The sequence below is a fragment of the Manacus candei genome, unplaced genomic scaffold, assembly GCF_025592945.1.
Source record: "Manacus candei isolate 608988 ecotype Guabito, Panama unplaced genomic scaffold, ASM2559294v1 h1tg000017l, whole genome shotgun sequence".
Lineage (NCBI taxonomy): Eukaryota > Metazoa > Chordata > Aves > Passeriformes > Pipridae > Manacus > Manacus candei.
This window is the reverse complement of record NW_026138065.1, coordinates 3,255,340-3,275,223: the sequence shown is the minus strand read 5'-3', so window position 1 is coordinate 3,275,223 and position 19,884 is coordinate 3,255,340. Positions and strand designations below refer to the sequence as shown.

At 36.5% G+C, this 19,884-nt stretch overlaps 1 protein-coding gene across 6 annotated transcripts in view; it reads left to right on the top strand.

The window, feature by feature from the left end:
• LYST (lysosomal trafficking regulator) overlaps positions 1–17,282 on the top strand; it is a 79,478-nt gene extending 62,196 nt beyond the window's left edge. For 5 of the 6 annotated variants that reach the window (XM_051783190.1, XM_051783191.1, XM_051783186.1 and 2 more), the window contains 15 exons: positions 286–438; positions 780–1,024; positions 1,749–1,815; positions 2,701–2,857; positions 3,252–3,392; positions 3,787–4,004; positions 5,385–5,615; positions 6,310–6,499; positions 7,403–7,539; positions 8,172–8,270; positions 11,721–11,860; positions 12,128–12,225; positions 13,239–13,395; positions 13,602–13,673; positions 15,000–17,281. In XM_051783190.1, coding sequence (XP_051639150.1) covers positions 286–438; positions 780–1,024; positions 1,749–1,815; positions 2,701–2,857; positions 3,252–3,392; positions 3,787–4,004; positions 5,385–5,615; positions 6,310–6,499; positions 7,403–7,539; positions 8,172–8,270; positions 11,721–11,860; positions 12,128–12,225; positions 13,239–13,395; positions 13,602–13,673; positions 15,000–15,138 — 2,244 coding nt within the window. In that variant the 3' untranslated portion in view covers positions 15,139–17,281. Of the gene's footprint in view, positions 1–285; positions 439–779; positions 1,025–1,748; positions 1,816–2,700; positions 2,858–3,251; positions 3,393–3,786; positions 4,005–5,384; positions 5,616–6,309; positions 6,500–7,402; positions 7,540–8,171; positions 8,271–11,720; positions 11,861–12,127; positions 12,226–13,238; positions 13,396–13,601; positions 13,674–14,999 lie in introns of all 6 variants that reach the window. The other variant, XM_051783187.1, reaches the window with a different exon arrangement.
• Positions 17,283–19,884: the final 2,602 nt, after the last annotated feature.

The window sequence follows — 19,884 nt, the reverse complement described above, 5'->3', positions numbered from 1 at the left end:
TGTCCAGTATCTTAGCTTAAGTGCCAGTAAAAATATGGCATTGCTTGCCAGTGTTAGATAGGGAACTGGAACAGCTGAGGAGCATGCATGATGTTCTGCCCACTGCCTTGAGGAGAGTGGAGGATGAGGAAAGTAGATGAGCAAAATCGCAACATTGTCTTAAAGCATCGCAGAAAAATTACAGTTTGCTTTATGATCTGCTGTATGGTTATAGACTGACTGCATTGAAGGGTTTCTTGTTAGGAAAATCTGCTATTTAAAATTTTTTAATTGCAAATTCTGCAGAGTTTTCATGGAGAAACTGAACCAGCATCATTTTCTTGGACATATGAGGAAATTAAGGAAGTTCATAAGCGCTGGTGGCAGTTAAGAGATAATGCTGTGGAAATATTTCTTACAAATGGCAGAACTCTACTTTTGGCTTTTGATAATACAAAGGTAATGTGGCACCAATGCATAGTAATATATCAAAGGGTTTTACTGTGTCTTTGTAACATGTATATTCATGCATTAGTTTTTAAGGAGACCTGTTGCATGGACTAACTAAATTCTGCATAATAGCTTTGAAAGAACTTGGCTCAGCTAGACTTCTAGACAATCACAGGCATGTTGTAAAACACATCTCTGGTATATTACGACATTAAAGAATCTTAGTAATACTAAACATTATTCCATTACAACAGATATGAGGGAATCTGTAAAATCAGGGAAACTGATGAAATCTTGGTAATTTGAGGCTTTTAAAATTGTATGATTAAATTGATGGTATTTTCTTCTAGGTCCGTGATGATGTGTACCACAACATCTTAACTAACAATTTGCCTAACCTTTTGGAATATGGAAACATTACTGCTTTGACCCACCTGTGGTGCACAGGACAGATTACTAACTTTGAATATCTGACTCATTTAAACAAACATGCAGGCCGTTCCTTCAATGATCTCATGCAATATCCAGTATTTCCTTTTATACTTTCTGACTACACCAATGAAACACTGGACCTAAATGATCCATCAGTATATAGGTAATGTGAAATGTTTGGAATTGTTTATTTCCAAATACTTGAACTGATCGTCCTGTATAGCTTTTTAACTTCATTGCACTAAACTGCACACATACATGAATGGAACTATTCAGGGACAAGCCTCATCCATAACAACTTGGGCTTTTTACAATAAGTGGCTGTTTCACCTTGGATATTGAGATAAAATGGGTGTGTAGATTCAAATGCAATGTATTGGACTTACACTGTCTTAATAGGATATGTGTAGTCCACAGATTTAAATAAAGGCTGTATGTTTCAATTCATATGATTTAAGAATTCCAGGCCAACTAGCAAAAATTAAATAGAAAAGGAAATAATCTTGTAAATTACTTGGCCAGGTACTTTTGATTACAAAATCATAGTCTTCATTGTGAATGGATCTGAGCGAATTGTCCCACCCTAATAAATTTTTGTTAAGTTGATTAACATTTGTGTGCACTAAGTCTTTGTCTTTATAGGATGCTTCTGGGTTAACAGAGGCACTTGGCATTTTCTTGCCTGTTAGTGTGCTGTGGATCTGAGTTTGTCTTTAGCACTAAATAAAAGTGGCTTTTTTATTTTCTGTGCTGTCTTGGAAAGTGTTATTAAGTTTCCTAATCCTTTTCATGATATTAAAGGTGTTATTCTTAATAATGCACTATTAAATGGTGTGAATCGATATTGTTATAAAAATTACAAGATATCTGTACTACTTCTGTTGCAGAAATCTGGTCAAACCAATAGCTGTGCAGTCCAAAGAAAAAGAGGATCGTTATGTGGATACATACAAGGTAATTTGGATAACTTTTGCTCTTGCCTTTGTCCTGTGTATGGTGGCTTTAGTTTTTTTAACCTATATTGATGGCGGAAAAAGAAACTACAAATCTAGGATTTCATGTCTACAGAATTCTTATTTCCAGTATATTTTCCAGGAAACATTTCCTGGAAATTGTTTTATAACATGCTTGGAAGTTGTGTTTATTCCTGTAACTGCAGTCATTAATGAATTTAGTCTTTCCATGTGATCCTGCTGAGGAATTTAATACCTTACACATATGACCATGCATATATTTAAAGATCCCTAAAGATCAGGAGGATAACTTGCTGCTGTTTATTTGAAATTACCTCAGTGGAGCTTGTAGCTATTTGTTCTGTTTGATAACAGGAAAGCTGTTTTCCCTCAAGTACTGTTATTTTAACATGCCTTACTATGATTGTAGTGCTTTTTGATTTTTTTTTTCTCTTTAGAATGTTTTAAAGGCTTTAGGAAAAAGTAACATGCTGAGGAATGAAAGTATCTGCAACTGGACTTTCAAACTTATGTCTGTCACCACAGTCTAGTGTATTATTTGCAAATACTGTTTTTTCCATTTAGTATTGAAAAGCCTATACAATGACTCTGCTGTATTAGAAAACAAGAGGCAGGGCAGTGGGGAAAAGCAGAAGTAATAAATAATGGAAAATAGGTCATTTGAATTGGCTAAAGGCTGATATGTAACTGGATTGTAAAAGAGACCATGTCTTTTGACACTTAAAAGTATATTTTATTCAAAATCACTTTTAAATGTATGTTTCTGTAAAATTTTTATGGTTTACTCCTAAACAATTTAAGCAAGCTCTTTTTTTATCAAAGTAGGAGGTTTGTGATTTTTTTCTTTTCTCTACTATTTTTCTAGTACTTGGAAGAAGAATACCGTAAAGGAGCACGGGAGGATGATCCAATGCCCCCTGTACAACCATATCACTACGGATCTCATTATTCCAACAGCGGAACTGTGCTTCATTTCCTAGTTAGGCTGCCACCTTTTACTAAAATGTTTTTAGCTTATCAAGGTAAGGTTATGTTTGCTTGCACTTGCCTTTCACATCTGGGCCCTGTTCCAATGACCCAGGAATACTATACGTTACCCTATTCAGCATAGTTTTTCAATTCCAAATAACTGCGTTTTATAAAATTAAATCTGGTATGCTTTAACAGTAGACCCATTCTTGAAATTATCAAGCTAGACCATAAAGCTGTACATCTTACATTTATACCTTAGTTTCTGTAGCATAAAAAGCTGACCTATATTTGACTTGCAGTCCATGTGTAACACATAGTAATTGCGATAAAAGAATTCTAAATGTTCTCAGCTAACTGGAGAGCAGCTAACTACTTGAAGTTGCAGATAAGCAACTGTTAGTGTCCAGCATCGATGTAACAAATTCAGTTTGAATTTCTTTACAGATCAAAGTTTTGACATCCCAGACAGAACTTTTCACTCTACCAATACAACCTGGCGACTCTCTTCGTATGAATCAATGACTGACGTGAAGGAGCTTATACCAGAATTTTTCTACCTTCCCGACTTTCTAGTTAACAGAGAAGGTATACTAAAAGGACAACAAAACTGTATACCCAAAACAGTTGTATAATTGAGCCTATGGGTTGAAACTGAGAACATTTATATCCCTTGGTTGAATATGCTAAGCAGTAGATGTATGGGAGAAATTTGTGGATATGCTAAAAAAGCTGTTATGTAGGACTTAAGCTAAGTTTTTCCATAATTATGTCAGCGGGGCCAGGGAGTTTCCTATTTTCTGATTTTTCCAGTTAAATGAGTATGTACAGCTTGAATGTGTTTTGGAGAGCCATGTTAATGATGCTGCTTTGTTGATCAGCAATCGTTGTGCTTAATGGTTTACTTTCATAGAACCCTATAAAGACCTTTCTGAAGTTACTGTCACGTAAAGTGTTGGAATATTCATTCCCCTCTTTCTAGGTTTTGATTTTGGAGTACGTCAAAATGGTGACAGAGTTAACCATGTCAATCTTCCACCCTGGGCTCGTAATGATCCTCGTCTATTCATCTTGATTCATCGTCAGGCTTTGGAGTCTGACCATGTTTCCCAGACAATCTGTCACTGGATTGACTTGGTGTTTGGTTATAAGCAAAAAGGCAAGGCCTCTGTTCAGGCTATTAACGTCTTTCATCCTGCAGTAAGTATTTGTTAAGCTGTGTGTTTGTTCATTGCCCTTAGTAACTTAATGGGAGAAAGTTCAGTCTGACTTGCTTGGAAAACATGCAACACGAAGCAAGATCCCTCTGTCATGAAATGTTGAAGAATAAGGAAAGACTTTAACTGTTTCAATGTGGAACTGATAAGATCCCAGTGAGACTTGGTGAATTTGTGTTCCCCTTTCTTGCCTTGAGCTAGGCATGGGGAGTGATCGAGTTGTGGGTTTAGACTTTCTGGATAGTTGTTTGCAGTGTCTTGCAGTGGTACACAGGTGCTACTGTGTTTGTGTGTATCTGCTTCCATATCATTCAAAAGCTTTTCATTTAGACAGATGGTGCTGCAGCTTTTGATATGATTAAAATAGTTCCCTTTGTCCTAAGCTCATTATTTGTGTTCTTTCCTTCATATATATACCTTGTGTTCATATACACCTCTGTCCCTCTTATGAGCCCTTTTCCCTACAGTAAACTCAATTTCAAATAAGTCTTCATTTAAAGATTTTCAGAATTTCACTACTTAATTGTAACATGGATGTCTTGAATTATATTCTTTAGCTTTAATCCTTACTATCACAAGGTTAGCTCGGCCAGGTAGTCCTCGTTTTAAATGCATTCAAATGTGTTCCATGTTTCTAGTGTTTGTTCTGTATTTGAAAAAACTAATAAAACAGTAGTGTTTTGCTTATAAAAAGCTAATAAAACAGTAGTGGGGGCTTTTTCAAGTAGCCATTCAAATGCTTTTCTTCCTTTTTTCCTCTTTTTGTGCTTAAGTGTTAACTTAGTACCATAAATTTCAAATATTAAGTTTGCGTGTTCATTGGTTTTTAAAGTAAAAAGTCAAGGGCTTTGTCAGCATGACTGAGGAAGAGTGTGTGGTACACAACTGGAGAGGCATAAAAAAAAAGTAGAAGAAGGAAATGATTTCCACTCTCTAGAAATTTGAGGTTTCTTTTACACTCTCTATCCCAAAACAGAGCTTTATTTTTTATATACTCTTTAAAAAGAGGTACAGAAAACACTCTTCTAATTTCTTATTTATCAACAGGAACCTGTCTGTTTTTCCACAGATTCATAAAGGTCTCAAAAAAACGCTTTGACAGAAATAAGTCATGGCATATATGTAGGAGCAGCTCACATGATAAATCTTGAAGTGATAGTTATTTCCAGTAAAGATGCTGTGATGAGGTTACTGTTTTCAGTGGCTCTTTAGTCAGCACAGCTGTTGTGGGATGGCTTCTGGTCCAAGTCTTAAACAACTAAAGAGTTTGCCTCTGAATTTGTGTGTGTTGCAAAATCTTTCCCAAAGATAAACCTGACAAGCTTATTCTTACCCTTCCCCTTTTTTGTTCCCCCTTCTGTAGACCTATTTTGGGATGGATGTTTCTGCTGTTGAAGATCCTGTTCAGAGGAGAGCCCTTGAAACAATGATAAAAACGTATGGGCAAACACCTCGTCAACTGTTCCATGCAGCACACGTTAGTAGACCTGGATCAAGACTTATCATGGAAGGAGAACTTCCTGCTGCCATGGGATTGCTAGTGCAATTTGCTTTCAGAGAAACCAGAGAACACACTAAAGAAATAATCTATCCAGTATGTAATTTTGACTTGCAAGATAGTTTACTATTCATATGCTTGTAATTGTTGTACCCTTGATTTACAGTTTCCTTCCTAAAACTACAACTTGTTACCTATATTGTACTGTAAAAAAAATACACAAAATTAATAAGTGATTAGTAAATGAAAATTATTTTCATGCATTTGTGATGTATTTTGTGTCAAACTAAGATCTGAGTTTATTTTGGTTATGGAAAAAAGGTATTGGAAAGCATTTCACTTAACCAGTTTTATACTTTCAGTGATGAATCCTGTAATCTGTATGCAGACCTATAGTAGGCAAACACATACTGTGCTTTCTGCCATTCTCTGCTTTTTTACTGCCTGTAGGACAATTAAACTTTCTTTGCTTCAAATACTTGTTTTCCCTAAAGTCCACTGAGAAGCTGAATCCTTGCATTTAGAGAAATCTGTATTTTTCACTAAACTGCCTGAAATACAAGCTTGCTATCTCTGCCCTTACAGAAGTAGCAGTACTCCCTTAAAGTAGAGAGTTTGGGTGATGGTACTGCAGTGCTTTGAACTTGACTTTCTAATATTTTTAGAATACTTCAGCTATTCTAACCATACGATTGCTTATGGGAAAGTGATATAAATCATTCTTCAGTACTAATGAAATAATATTTTTCTGAAAATTCTTTAATTTGAACCTTATCTGTGCTTGTTTTAGAGTCCATTACCATGGATAAAAGGCTTAAAGTGGGGAGAATATGTTGGTTCCCCAAGTGCTCCAGACCCAGTTGTCTGCTTTAGCCAACCACATGGAGAAAGGTTTGGCTCTCTCCAGGCTTTACCAACTAAAGCTATCTGTGGTTTGTCCAGCAAGTTTTGCCTATTGATGATATATAGCAAGGAACAAGGTACGAATTTGTGCTTATTCTCTATATGCACAATACATGTGAAATGAGTAATTAAAAAAATTAAATCTAATGCTACTATTGCTTTCCAGCAAACTTCCCGAATTTAGTTGCTTGTGCCAAAGATGGATTTATAAATCCATTAACAGTTTCCATGTGTGTGGTGTCTTTCCTGGAGAGTGTATTTTACTTGTAATTTTCAATACTACAGTAGAGGCATTCTATAATTAAGTTAATATTTTCCATTAAAGTGAGTGAAGCATGAGGATTTACCTTTAGAACTTGCCAGCAGATTGAGTCCAAGAACTGAAAAACAGATGAAAAACCACATGTGGCAACAGGAAGGAAAACTTAAGGCATGTTTTTTAGAGGCAGAGAATGAGGAAAATTATCAGTGAAAAAGCAGAGGTGAAGGATGATCTGCTTTCAGACAAACTTCTCAGAGGGATTCCTATTGATAATGTACAAACAGGTTCTCATAACCTCTTTCGTATTTATGGTAATGTGTACTAGTGAAGGTTTTTTAAAAACAGTTGGCTTCACATTTAGTCAACAAAAGTAACATTCTCCTTGAAGTTATTAGCAATAATTTCTGTAGCTGGGAAGTACTGTCAGCCTCTTATCCTTTTCTCCACTCTCAAGATGTGCAGCACTCCAAAAAAGCATTGTCCAGGTTGCAAACTGTCTTTGGAGAAGACTGAATGTTTATAGAGTCTCTGAAAAGTCTATTTGTTTATAATACATTACAGATTACATAGCCTAAGAGAAAGTATCTTATTTTGAAACTTTGAGGTTTTTTTATATTCTAGCTCGAGATAAAACATGAATCTGAGATTTTTATTGTTGACTATTAAAGTGGTCAAGTCTGGTTGCATATATGACACAATATTATATGTCTTCCTTCAGGTGTGAGAAGCATGCACAGTACTGACATTCAGTGGTCAGCTATCCTGAGCTGGGGATATGCTGATAATATTTTACGACTGAAAAGCAAGCAAAGTGAACCTCCAGTAAATTTTATACAGAGTTCACAACTCCATGAGGTAAAAAAAAAAAATCAGTCTCTTAGTCTTTGATTTAACGTTGGTGGTTTAAGTGGTGACTCCACTGTATCTTGTTCCTGGGTGTTTTCCTGTACTAGGTAAAGATTCCTTTTGAATGCATTTGATTTTCATAGCTTTTCCTTCCTATGGAATATTGTTGTGGATTTTAAAAAGTTGTGTACCAGGAAAAACTAATACTGAAAAAAATCAGAGATGCCTCATGTTAGAAGCAGAACTCCTCTATAGCTTAGGATTCATCTGAAAAAGATTTTTTAAAAGATTGTTAGGGAACATTGCATAAACTCTGTCACACTTCAGTGATTGGTGAGATTCTGCCAAAATGTTTTTGGCTGATGTGGCTGTAGATCTAGAAGTCTGCCCTAGTTCACTGCTCGCTAGTGGTGAATTCCAGGCTAAATAAGATTTTTCTCTTTGATTTCTAAAGTAATAACAAATATAACCTAGAGCAGCTATATTTTAACTCTTGGATTTCTTTAACTTAGGTATTTTACATGGCTTTTCTTAGGATAACCAATAAAGAATCAGTTTGACCAAATGCTATGGCATAATGAAAACAGCAGTTAGAATAGTTTCTGCTCTAACTTTTCCTGGCTTTGTTTTGTATTTCCAAGGTAACAAGTTGTGCTTGGGTGCCAGACAGTTGTCAGCTGTTCACAGGTAGTAAGTCTGGTGTCATCACAGCATATATGAACAGATTCACTAGCAGTACGGTAAGTTACACTGCATAAAATTTATATTAAAGGATTTAGGTGTGTTTGCTATTGGTCTTTTTTTAAATAGGAAAAGTGAGAAAAGGGGCCTGGCTTATATTCTGGACAATTGCTAAAAAAAATCATGTGCTTTCTTTGTATGTATTTTTGATGGATCCTCTTTGATATCTCAGCATGTTTGTGTGCTTTTCTTAAGCTCTTGTTCACATACTGCTGGCCTTTAATCAGCCCTCATCATCTGAGTGAATAACTGGTTACATACACAACTCTGACTATATTCATTTCAGGACTTGAAATTGAAGCTTTCTGGCACAATAAAGCTCCCTGCATTAAGGAGTAATTTTTTCTGTGAAGGAGACAGCCTTTTCATGCCTTAACTGAAACTTTGGAATGCAATTCCCCAAAGTAAATAACAATTCAAATGCAGAAGGCACTTATACTACAGAGAGCCAGGATGAAATCTCAGACACTGTTTATATTAACCACCAAGCCTCTTTACTTTGTCATATTCTCCAAGGGGAAAAGCTGTGAGGAGGGAAGGCAGAATGTATCTTGCATTACTTAATGTGTTAGTGGAAAATACTGAGACTACTAGAAATTCCCTTGATACTGTTTGCTAATAAGCATGATATGAAAGCATAAATAGAACTCAATCATCTGATTTTTGACTGAGTTTCTAAGCTTCTGTCTTTCTTTAGCAGTAACTTCTATTCTTCGTAGTTTTAACAGAGAGTATACAACTTTCCTAACAGCTCATTTTAGGTGTGTCTGCAGGATTACCCATAGCAACAAATGAACTAAGCTGATTTCTCAAATTTAGCTTGATACAGATATTGGCAAATTTACCACATTTGTGGTATTGTACTCCTTAGTGCTCTTGAATTACTGCACTAGCATGAGCTGGAGAGAACCTTGGTATGATCTGCTATGCCTACCCAGTTTTCTCTTTTCACTAGTGGCAAACAGCAGATGCTTAGACTAGGAAGAGCACAAACACAGGAATTTATTTCTTTTCCTTGGCTTTCCTCCAGTTTCTGGTGATCTGTCACTCAGATTTCCTGAGTTCAGCAGCACTTACAGTATAAAAAATGAAGTAGAGCTTGAAGCCTGCAAATTTCAGTCGGTTTGATCTTAAGTCAGACACCTTAGCTGCTCACAAGAATAGTCAGCTTGTAAATAACCTCTACTGAGACTTTCAATTCCAGCTAAAATTTTTAAAAATACAAATGCAGTGTACTTGCCTTCTGCAAAGCTGAAAAGGAACTCCAGTTAATGGGGTTACGATTCTTCAGTTCCTTCTATTTCCTAAAAACAACTGACTTTTGTTCAGCTGTACAAATGTTATTGTCTTTGAGACTATCTTTGCTGAATTTCTCAGCACTGACAGTTTTACATGCCCCAGGCAGACTGACCTTGTGCCAATTTTATAGGAATCAGTTGAGTCAGTTACCCAAGTCAGGGCTGCAGGGAATGCAAATGTGCTTCCTAGCATCTGCTCTGTATCCATCTGTCAGCTGATCAGTGGTGAAATGAACAGTCTGTTATAAAGCAGTACTTAAAATGTGACTATTTTGCCCTGTTTCACATTTGTATAAATGCAATGCATAGGCATAAAGCAGATACTATGTTGTTAATTGGATATAGGAATTCAAAGGCATGCAATCAGAATTCAAAAATGGCTCCACAATATGCTTTACATGCTCTGTTTTTCCTGGCCTTTATGATGGTCAAAAACCAATGAGGTACTGCTTTGAAACTGTGATCCCTGTTGGTAATGTCATACCTTCAAGAAAACCTTGGTCACAGGTTTCTGGTTGTACGTATTACTCCAGCCTTCACTTGCTGACTGTTAGGGTTGTCTTGCAAACAAAGCACTTTCATGATCTGTTTGAGTAAAACTGGTAAGGAATCATTTAAATTTTCCACTCAAGTGCTGCAGGCAGTCATTTAGGGCAACCAACAGAAAGAACTGATATTTAAAGGTAGATATATATGTGCATGTTTTCCCACATCTAGATATTGTTTTAGGGGTTGTCATCTAAAAGCAGGTGGTAAGTAAAAACGGGACATTGCTTCAGGCATGAGATAACTATTTCATAACTTTTTAGAACTTTAAACCAATTGTATTAAGTTGTATTAAAATTCCACCTTATCTCATTGCAAAGAAGATCAATAAACTGTTGCTATTAGTACTGAAGAGAGAAGCTGCTAAAGGTGAAGGCTGCTTTTGGTTCAAGTGTTGAAAGACAGATCAATAACATCACTTATAGGAGATGGGAGGAGCACAGTAGAAGGGTTATCAAAATCAGTTCTTCATAAAATCACAAGTCTTATTTGTTGCTGTTATGGAAAATTTTGGTATATTTTTTTTCTCTAAACTGAGCAAGGATTTAAGAAGGATTTTTATATGTGAGGTGCCACACTGTTCTGAGAATGACAGCTGGATACTTTCATAAATGTCTTACTTAGATGCTCAGTAACAAGAGCAAACTAGCAGGTCTTCCTGTAGTCAAAGTTTATTACCTTTTCCAGTGTTACATAGATTATATTGTCCCTGTTAGTGCAGAAAGACATGCAGATTTTCTACAACCTGTGAGTTGAGCATATGTGTATTTTTCTCTCCTGTTTCAACTTTCAAGTTTGTTTTTTTTGTAGAACTGCTGTATGCATCCTGTACCCTCATAGAAAAATGCAGATGATGTGCTCTGACACATGAGAAAAGAAGCAGAAAAATGTTCTGTTCTTTACAAAGATTATTCTAATCCCTGTACAGCAAGTTGTCTTAAATAAAGCATTAGTATTCTATTTAAGCAGCTCCTTGAATTTAGCCAGTTTTCAGGAAGTCTGAATCATTTAAAATTATATAAGTCAAATAAGAAGTGTTGTTTGGTGTTAAATTTTGCTGCTTTGATTTTTATTAAAGTGCTAACACTTTCTAGATTTACACTTGACTTCCTGCATGTTTTTCCAACTTGTTGTCACTGAAGAACTTGGCACCACCTTGAGAAGTTCCTAGTAATTTACTGTATGGAGAATGACAACTTCTGAGCTAGGTTTTCCTTTACATTTCCAAGTGGTTCCATGAGATGCTAAAATACTGAAAACTGTTGTTTCACTGTCGTGTGGAAACAGCAGTCTTGCAGAAAACAAATCAGCCAATTTCAAGGTGTGTAATAGAGACAGAAGTACTGTAGTCTTCATTTCATTGGATCACATCAAAATGTTTGCTTAGACTACAGCACTCGAAGCAAAAAGTTGAACATTAATGATATCTGTCTTACCGTATTGTAAGGCATTAAACATAATAAAGCATTAACAGCAGTTGCTAAACTGATGATATCCACTTTTTGAAATCCAAGAATTAAACTTGTTCCTAGGCTTATCTTTTTCAGAAAGAGACATTCATTTTCTTTTTCATGAGAGTTCCTGTTTTGTCTTGCTGTTTTTCAGCCTTCGGAGATAGAAATGGAGTCGCAAGTCCATCTCTATGGACACACAGCAGAAATAACAAGCTTGTTTGTGTGCAAACCATACAGTATAATGATAAGTGTCAGCAAAGATGGAACCTGCATAATATGGGATTTGAACAGGTACAAGTATATATGTAACTCTTTCCACTAGCTTTCTTATAAGTACTGGCTTTCCAACTTTTGAGTATCTTTGCCCTTTTAAAGCTAAATTAATTTGTTATGTGAAGTCAAACCCTTACTGTTTTTTCCCATGGAGGGCTGAAATTCTACAGTGAATATGAAAAATACCAGAATTGAAATTAATATAGCTTTTTTTAATATTTTCCTCTAAGAACCTATTTTGTGTGTGAGTCTGAACTTTAGGCTTGTTCCCTTTGTTTTCTTCAGGCTGTGCTATGTCCAGAGTCTGGCTGGACACAAGAGTCCTGTGACTGCAGTTTCAGCTAGTGAAACAACTGGTGATATTGCAACAGTTTGTGATTCAGGTATATTTGTCAGTCAAGAAAGCTGTTTTGACTTACAAACCAAATAAACCATGACACTTTTGTTATTAAATTAGCTACTGAGCGTGTATTAATCATGGATGCATTGGGTCAAATAGAAGCAATGTTTTGCTTTTTTCACATAGTAACATAGAAATTGCTTCACAAATGATTAGGCAGGAGTTTGAGTACAATGTAGAGATACAAAGGCTAGCTAATAGCTTGATCTCTTCATACGAGACTTGAAATTTCAGTAGATTCCTGGGAGACCTACATTCTGTGAAGCTGACTGCTTTCATTTTAATAGAGGTTTGTTGTCAAAGGAACAGGTCTTCAGTGGAGGACAGTGTATTACAGAGCACAGGCAAAGGGTATTAAAGGACAAGGGGAAATGATTCTGACATTTTCAGAAATGTAATATTTAGGTTTTTAAACTTACATGGAGACTATGAATTCCATTTCTGTAGCTTACAAACCATTTTCTTCTGCAAAAGATTGTGTTCTTCTTTAATTAGTAAGGGACGTGAATTTCAATTCTTTTTAAGACAAAGCAGTAATTGGGTTACTAGTTCTTTGACAGAATCAAATAATGGCAGATAACCAGATAAGAGAACTGTGCTTGATACTTTTAAGTATTTTGCTTAAAATGCAAGCCAAGGTACAAGAAACAGATGCTTAAAGTCACTAGTATGAATTCCATCTTAGTGCCTTCCCTATTGGTACATAAAAATTGGTCATTTACAAAGTAAATTCACATAACATTTTGTAAGTAAAATGTTCCATAAGTATGATGTGATGTCTTCTAAATCACTGCAGTGGCTGGTAATTCGTGTGTTCCCTGTCACAGAAAGAGAGATGAAGTAACAGTTTGCTGTAGCACACATATTTCAGTCATTTAAACCTTATGATCTTTCAAGAAGTTAAATTCTTTGCAGCAGAACATTTAAGTATTATAGGCTTTTCTGTGGTCTAGACTTATTTTTTTTTTAATACACCCATGCTATGTTCTGTTGCAGTTGGAGGAGGTAGTGATTTGAGACTTTGGACAGTTAATGGTGATCTTGTTGGACACGTGCACTGCAGGGAAAGTATTTGCTCTGTTGCTTTCTCTAACCAGCCTGAAGGTGTGTCTGTTAACGTGATTGCAGGGGGCCTTGAAAATGGAGTTGTAAGGTAAGTATTAGAAATGTTTATTTATTAAAATGCTCTATAACTTAGGCTTACAGTTTGAGAGCATATAGCCAAACATCATGCTGATATTTGGCTTTAAAGAAGATGGACAAGCTGTTACTCAGCTTGCAATCTTGTTAGTTGCTAAATAGGTTATGTTTATCACTGAGATATTTGTAAAATTAAGTGTGAAAATAAATTACTTTCAGACTGTGGAGTACGTGGGACTTGAAGCCAGTACGAGAAATAACATTTTCGAAGTCAGCCAAACCTATTGTAAGGTAAAAAGATCTTAAGCATATAATAAACAGATTTTTTTTTTCCTGGGGGGGGGGGAAAAAACAAAACCACAACAAAATAGTCTTGAATGTTGAACATGAATTTGATGTGCAAACAGGAGGTAAACACCCATGTCTAAAAAGAGCAATGTAAACCTACTAATTATTCATGAAAGCAAAATGAGCACAACTGTACTGTATTTTTAATGACAGTAATAACTAGGTTCTGCTGCTGGCAGATGGAAATTAGCAGGATTCCCTTGAGAACTGAACAATAGCTACTTTTCTTATTCTTAAATTTAATATTTTTCCCCAGAATCTGTGTTAAAATGAGATGATCTTAACTTTGCTGGACTTAAATAAACAGAATGTTATTTCTTCAGAATTAAATGAAAACACTGCATTTTCCCTCACCATTTTTTTCTGAAGCTGGAGGGAAATGGTGGAGAAAGGGGTAAACTCAGAGGAGCCTGGAAGCTGCCATTTTGGAGTGCTTGTGTAGTTTTCTGAGTCCCCTTAGTTTACATAAGCAGAATTATTCTCGTGCCAAAGTGTTTTCAGAACACAGTCAAAGGATTGAATCTTTGATATCCCCAGTGGTACAGTAGTCTGCACAGAGGTTTTAGAGTCATGGCAGAATTTTATCATCTTAATGCTACTGCAGTAACAAATCACTATGAAAAAATTTGTTTTGACCCTTGCTGAAATATTTAAAATCTAAACTACCGTGTTTTTTTAGAAATGAAAAAGATTGTCTGATAGCAGTTATTGTCTTTGTTGCCTTCCTTAAGAAGCATAATTCACAAAGCTTGTTGATAATGAATTAGTAGCTATTGAATAATTTAAAGTTCCCTGCTTAAATGCAGGATGAATGCTGACCTTCATGCTCTCTAACATTATCCATGGCATGACTGAAGGGCTTTACTAGCCCTGTCATAGCTCAAGAAATGCTCATCTGAACAAAAGTCCAGTGCTGTGCCATGAAATCTGATTGATTTAGTTTCTGCAATTGTCAGCAAGCAAGTTCAGAGGGCCCTGAGCTCTTCCTTTCAGAAGCAGAAGGGGTACAGCCCAGGGAGAGTAGGATGCTCCTACTGATCCTGCCCTTTTCTTTGACACTGCAAAGAAATGCACAGTAAGCTGTGGGGGATGTTGAAGTGCTGGCCAAAGCTGTAGTTCAGCCTGTTTGGTTACAAAAATGAGTAAGCAGGTATCGGTCTCCCTGGACAGTTGATCTTTGTTGGCTAAACCCTCATGGGTTTTTAATGTCTTCTAGCATTTTAAATAGCCACCTTTGATATAAAAGTAGGCTGTCTTCTTGTTTTTCAGCCTTACGTTTTCCTGTGATGGCCATCACTTGTTCACAGCCAATAGTGATGGAAATGTCATAGCCTGGTGTCGCAAGGACCAGCAGCGCTTGAAGCTCCCCATGTTCTATTCATTCCTGAGCAGCTACGCGGCTGGGTGATGACTACTTTTGCTGCTAACTTATGTCTCTGATGCACTTTAAATCCCAAATAGATTATAGAATCTCTTATTTAACTGGACTTTGGAGTACTTTGAATGTCTCTAGAATAACTGAACAGATTTATTTTTTTTTTTTAAGAACAGTCTAAGGTGGCTGTAAAATTGCATATGTGCATGCACAAACTTGAAGCATATTCAGGTCAGCAGGAAGCTCTGATCATATTCTCCAATACCAGCAAAGTGACTCATAAATGCTCTAACATACAAGTCAAAATGCTGCAATGTAAAACACAGCAGTATTTTTTAAATCGCTTCTTGGACAGAAGCGATTTAAAAAAATCGATTATGCTTATTCCCTCTCTTAGGTTGTAAAATATCAGCAGCATCAAGTTCTGTAAATATCTATTCAAATGTCAGCATGTGTATATCTGATTAGTTGAGCATCGTATGGTTAGCTCTGGAATAAGCAATCCAAAACTTAAAAATCAAAGACCACTTAAAATTGCTTTTTTTGAGAAGCAAAGAACTTAGTAGGTGCTTTTTGCACCATCTTATGGTATTGTAATGCTAAAAATTGAATTTCTGTTATCTTTATATTTGTAACTTTTGACATCTTCTCTGTTAATGTAATAGTCTTTGCAACAGACAAAAATAAAATATTTGTCTTAGTGACGGGTCAACAGCTCATAGCATCATGAAACAATTGTTAGATCACAGTGCAGAGTTAACTCCCTAACTTTGTAATAGTTAACTATTGCAATTATGTGGCAGAATATCTATTATGAACACACACAGCTTATCTTCCAGAGCTCTAAAAAGAGGTGTTAAAGGCACAGATGTTTTTCTGTTCTAGTGTCATTGAGATTCAATACACTGCAAAATGTTTGAATCTAACTGCTTGAATAATCAATGTTCATAGGCATCAGATGACTTGGAAAGGTTTACGCAGATACACTGTGCAAATTTGTTATTTATTCCTAGGTGCTATTTTTTTGGGGGGGGGAAATAAGCCTCCATTGTAAAAGGCTTAACAAATTTGAATTCTTAGGCCAGATGAAAAATTAGTGTTTCAGGCGATGGATTTGAAGACCTCTAAACCTGACACCATGAATGAGTGCCTACTAGTCATGCAAATGGTAAAACAAGAATGGTACACAAGTCTGATGTAGTTACATTTTTCTTTTAAATTGCTTTGCTTTTTCATCCCTGACATGTTCTGCAATTTCCATACAGTCAAACTGCTGTATCTTCTCATGTTTAAAGTTCATCTCCTTTTAAAGTTCATCTCTTTTCAAAACACTGTATGTGAAATTGTCAAGTTGTGACAAAGGTCACACACACAAAAAATCTTCACACTTTTGAATATTCCAGTCAGTCTTCTGAAATTCTTGCAACTTCCCGGCTGAAGAACTTCACAAACTAGAAACACTTAAGAAAAGTGTTCTCATAGTTCATGACATAAAGTCTCCTCTTCGGTTCAGTTAAGCAAGTGGCTACATACTGTATGAATTGACTTTTAAACTGTGTATATTGTAGCAGCCTTGTATGGGATGGCTTTAGTCATGTTTTTCTCTGTCTAAATGTAACGTAAGATCCTAATACAGACCGAAGAGCTAAAAGCTTCCTGGCTCATGTTGAAGTGATGTGCTTTGTTTAAGATAAAAAAGACAAACATTGTGGTTTGGGGGTGCTTTTGTGCTCCCTGGTTTGGGGTATTGCTCACAAAGGCTTATTTTTTATAAAGTAGAATTCCACTTGTTACAAACCAATATGCAAAATTGCTGGCCTTGTAAAGAGTGCAATATTATATATTTTTATGTAAAAGTAAAAAATGATTTTTTTGAAGCAAGGAATATTTATTCAGCTTAACATTCTGGAACTATTAAAATAACATTGCAATAGTGTCTGTGCATGATGTACTGAAATTTCCTGTAAATGTCACATTCCACGTTGTCTTTGTATATACACTGTCACATTGTCAGGTAATAAACAGATCTTTATACCAAATAATTTTGAGATTATTAGAAACATGTTTCTGGCTTAGTTGCACCTTTCTCTTTTAGAGATCTTTCACACCTTTGTCCAGATCAATTTCTGTGATTCTCAGAAATTCTTTCTTATTTTAAAATTCATGAGGTGGGGAAGTTCTATTTATGGACTATGTCATGTGCTTGTCAAACTGAAGGGGGCGAGTGTAACATGGGAAGTGGGAAACTCTAGGCATATCACTTTGCACACGTGTGCATTTGTCCTTCCTTCCCATAGGATGCATGACTAGAATTTGGATGAAGTGATGTCTCTCAAAGCAGAGACATTCCCCTTCCTTCCTGCTGCCTCGTCCCTGAAAACCTGTCTGAAAAGGCAGAAAAGGAATTCCTGTCTGGCTTCTCTGAGAGATGGGTGGAAAGTGGGAGCCTGGGATCTCTGTTAGGCATCTGATAGGATGTAAGGCTCTCTCTGTTGGAAGAGAGGTTTGGGGAGAGGTTCATGTGGCAAGGCCTGTCTACCTGATACCACTTGCAGGATTCTGTGGTAAACCCAGACCTTTATGTTCTGATTGTGGAGAGACCTGGTGAGAAAGGGAAGGGGAGGCAATAATCAGATTGTTACTCGTGGTGGAGAGAGGGAGTCTCTAAACCATTACTGAAAAAGGGAACCCTGATCTTGCATTTAGAGATGTTTAGGCAAACCCATGACAATGAATAGGAGAAACAAAAAAAAAAAATCAGTAGAGAACTGATATCTGTGAAGTGAATTAAATGAGACAGTTTTCTGCTGGAAAAACAGTTTCGGTGAGAAATTAAAAATACCTTCCAACTTTTACTCTGAAACATCAACTTTAAAGATCATTTTTGCATTTAAACTACATTGATCTTTGAAGAAAGAGTTGAAAGAGTTTCTTATACTGAGCAAGAGTCCTCTCCCTCCCTACTTCCAGGATTTCTTGACTACACTTGCAGGATTTACTATGCATTTTGCAGAGATAATTTTAGAGAGCAGTGGGGGAATTATCACCTGGCTTGCTACTAAAAAACTTTTAGTTTACCTTTTAATTTCTTCACACTTTCTTTTGTTTAAAGCTGTATTGGGTTGGTTTTTTTTCCTTCTTGAATATGGAAACAGAAATCACACTATGCTGCTACTCCATCACAAAAACAAACAACAAAGCCAAAAAAAACCCTAAAAAAAACCCCAAAACCAATTACTACTTAAAATTTCTGCTTGCCTTAAAAAATATCCACTGGAATATTAGGTAAGTCTCCATACGTACAGACAGTACTATTTCCTTTGCTACTGTAGTAAGTTACAAACTACTGACAAATGACCTCTGTGTAGAGATTTATTTGCCATTACTGCTCTGGAATGGGGTCAGAAAGCCACTGATTTTGCATCTGGATCCCTGTAATAGACTGTGTTGTGCATTTCATAATTTTGAACAAGGATTAAAAATTAAATGTGACTGCTCCAATTAGACTTCTAAGCTATTCTAGGCTACACAGCAGAAAGTAGTTGAGTAAAAACAGGAGTTTGCTCACTGTTTCCAGCTTTAAGCTAGCATTCCCAGAAAAAAAAAAATCATCTTGATTCTCTAATGCAAATTACTGAAGCCCATGTAATCTTCATTAGGGGCTAGTTCATGTAAATTCAAGGAATAGAAGTTCATGTTAGCTGTATGGATATTGCCTTCAGAACCTATGGGCCAACTCTGATAGGAGACTCCTGGTTGTGGTGGAAGGTAAGAGTTTGCGGATTAAAAGAAAGCATGTCTCTGTAATTATGAAAATACATTTTAAAACAGCCATTCCCCACCCTCATATTTTAGCTTTAATAATAAAATTGCTAGAATCCAGAGGCAAAAATTTTGTGTAAATGAGTGACAACTGTCTGATTGCTAGAACCATTGAGCCTGTGCTCTTTGTCCAACAGCTCATAAATTCTTTGTCTGGTAAACGGAATTTTTTGTTGAACATGAATGAAAGAACAGCAGCATGAGCCAATGAGGTTTCCAATCAGTTTCTGGAACTCTAGTTAGGGGAAGCTTCTGAACTTACCTATTTAGTAATGTTTACCTTCTTCCTGCTGCATTTCCTTCTACCAAGCCACCACCCCAAGAGCCATTGACTCAGTCTCAAAAGAGGCTGCCCTTGCTCCAAGTCACCTTTGAAAATGGGGCTCTTCCTTGTTCTCTTTTGTATAGAAAACAAATGTGACATAGAAATGCTTCTGCTCTATTATGACGGAATGAGAAGTGCTGATGGCCGGGTAGGAGAAAAGGGTGACCAGCATACACTCCTCCAGAAGGAACAGCACCTTACTGGGGAGTAAAATAAGTGATGACAATTTTTTCAGTTAAAAATGTTAACTGGCACTTTTAACTGCTGCTGACCTGTATGGGGTTTATATGGAAAAGTATATAAATATTGATCTATGAAGCTGAAGTTTTCTGATGTACTAACCCCGACAAGGTGAGTCTAAGTGCCCCTTTCCCACAGCAATTCCTTTCCTTAGGGCAGCTTTTTCCTTCATCCTTCCTTTGTTCAGTGGGACAGGCAGTGTGGGCTCTCACCCCAAACCCCTGGGTCATGCAAGTTTTCCAGTTTGAGGTACAGTGCTGGAGGTGGAGACTGGAAGGCAGCTCAGTGGGAAAAGGCCCTGGGGGTGATGGTCAACAGCTGGCTGAACATGAGCCAGTGTGTGCCTGGGTGACCAACAAGGCTAGTGACATCCTGGCCTGTATCTGCAATAG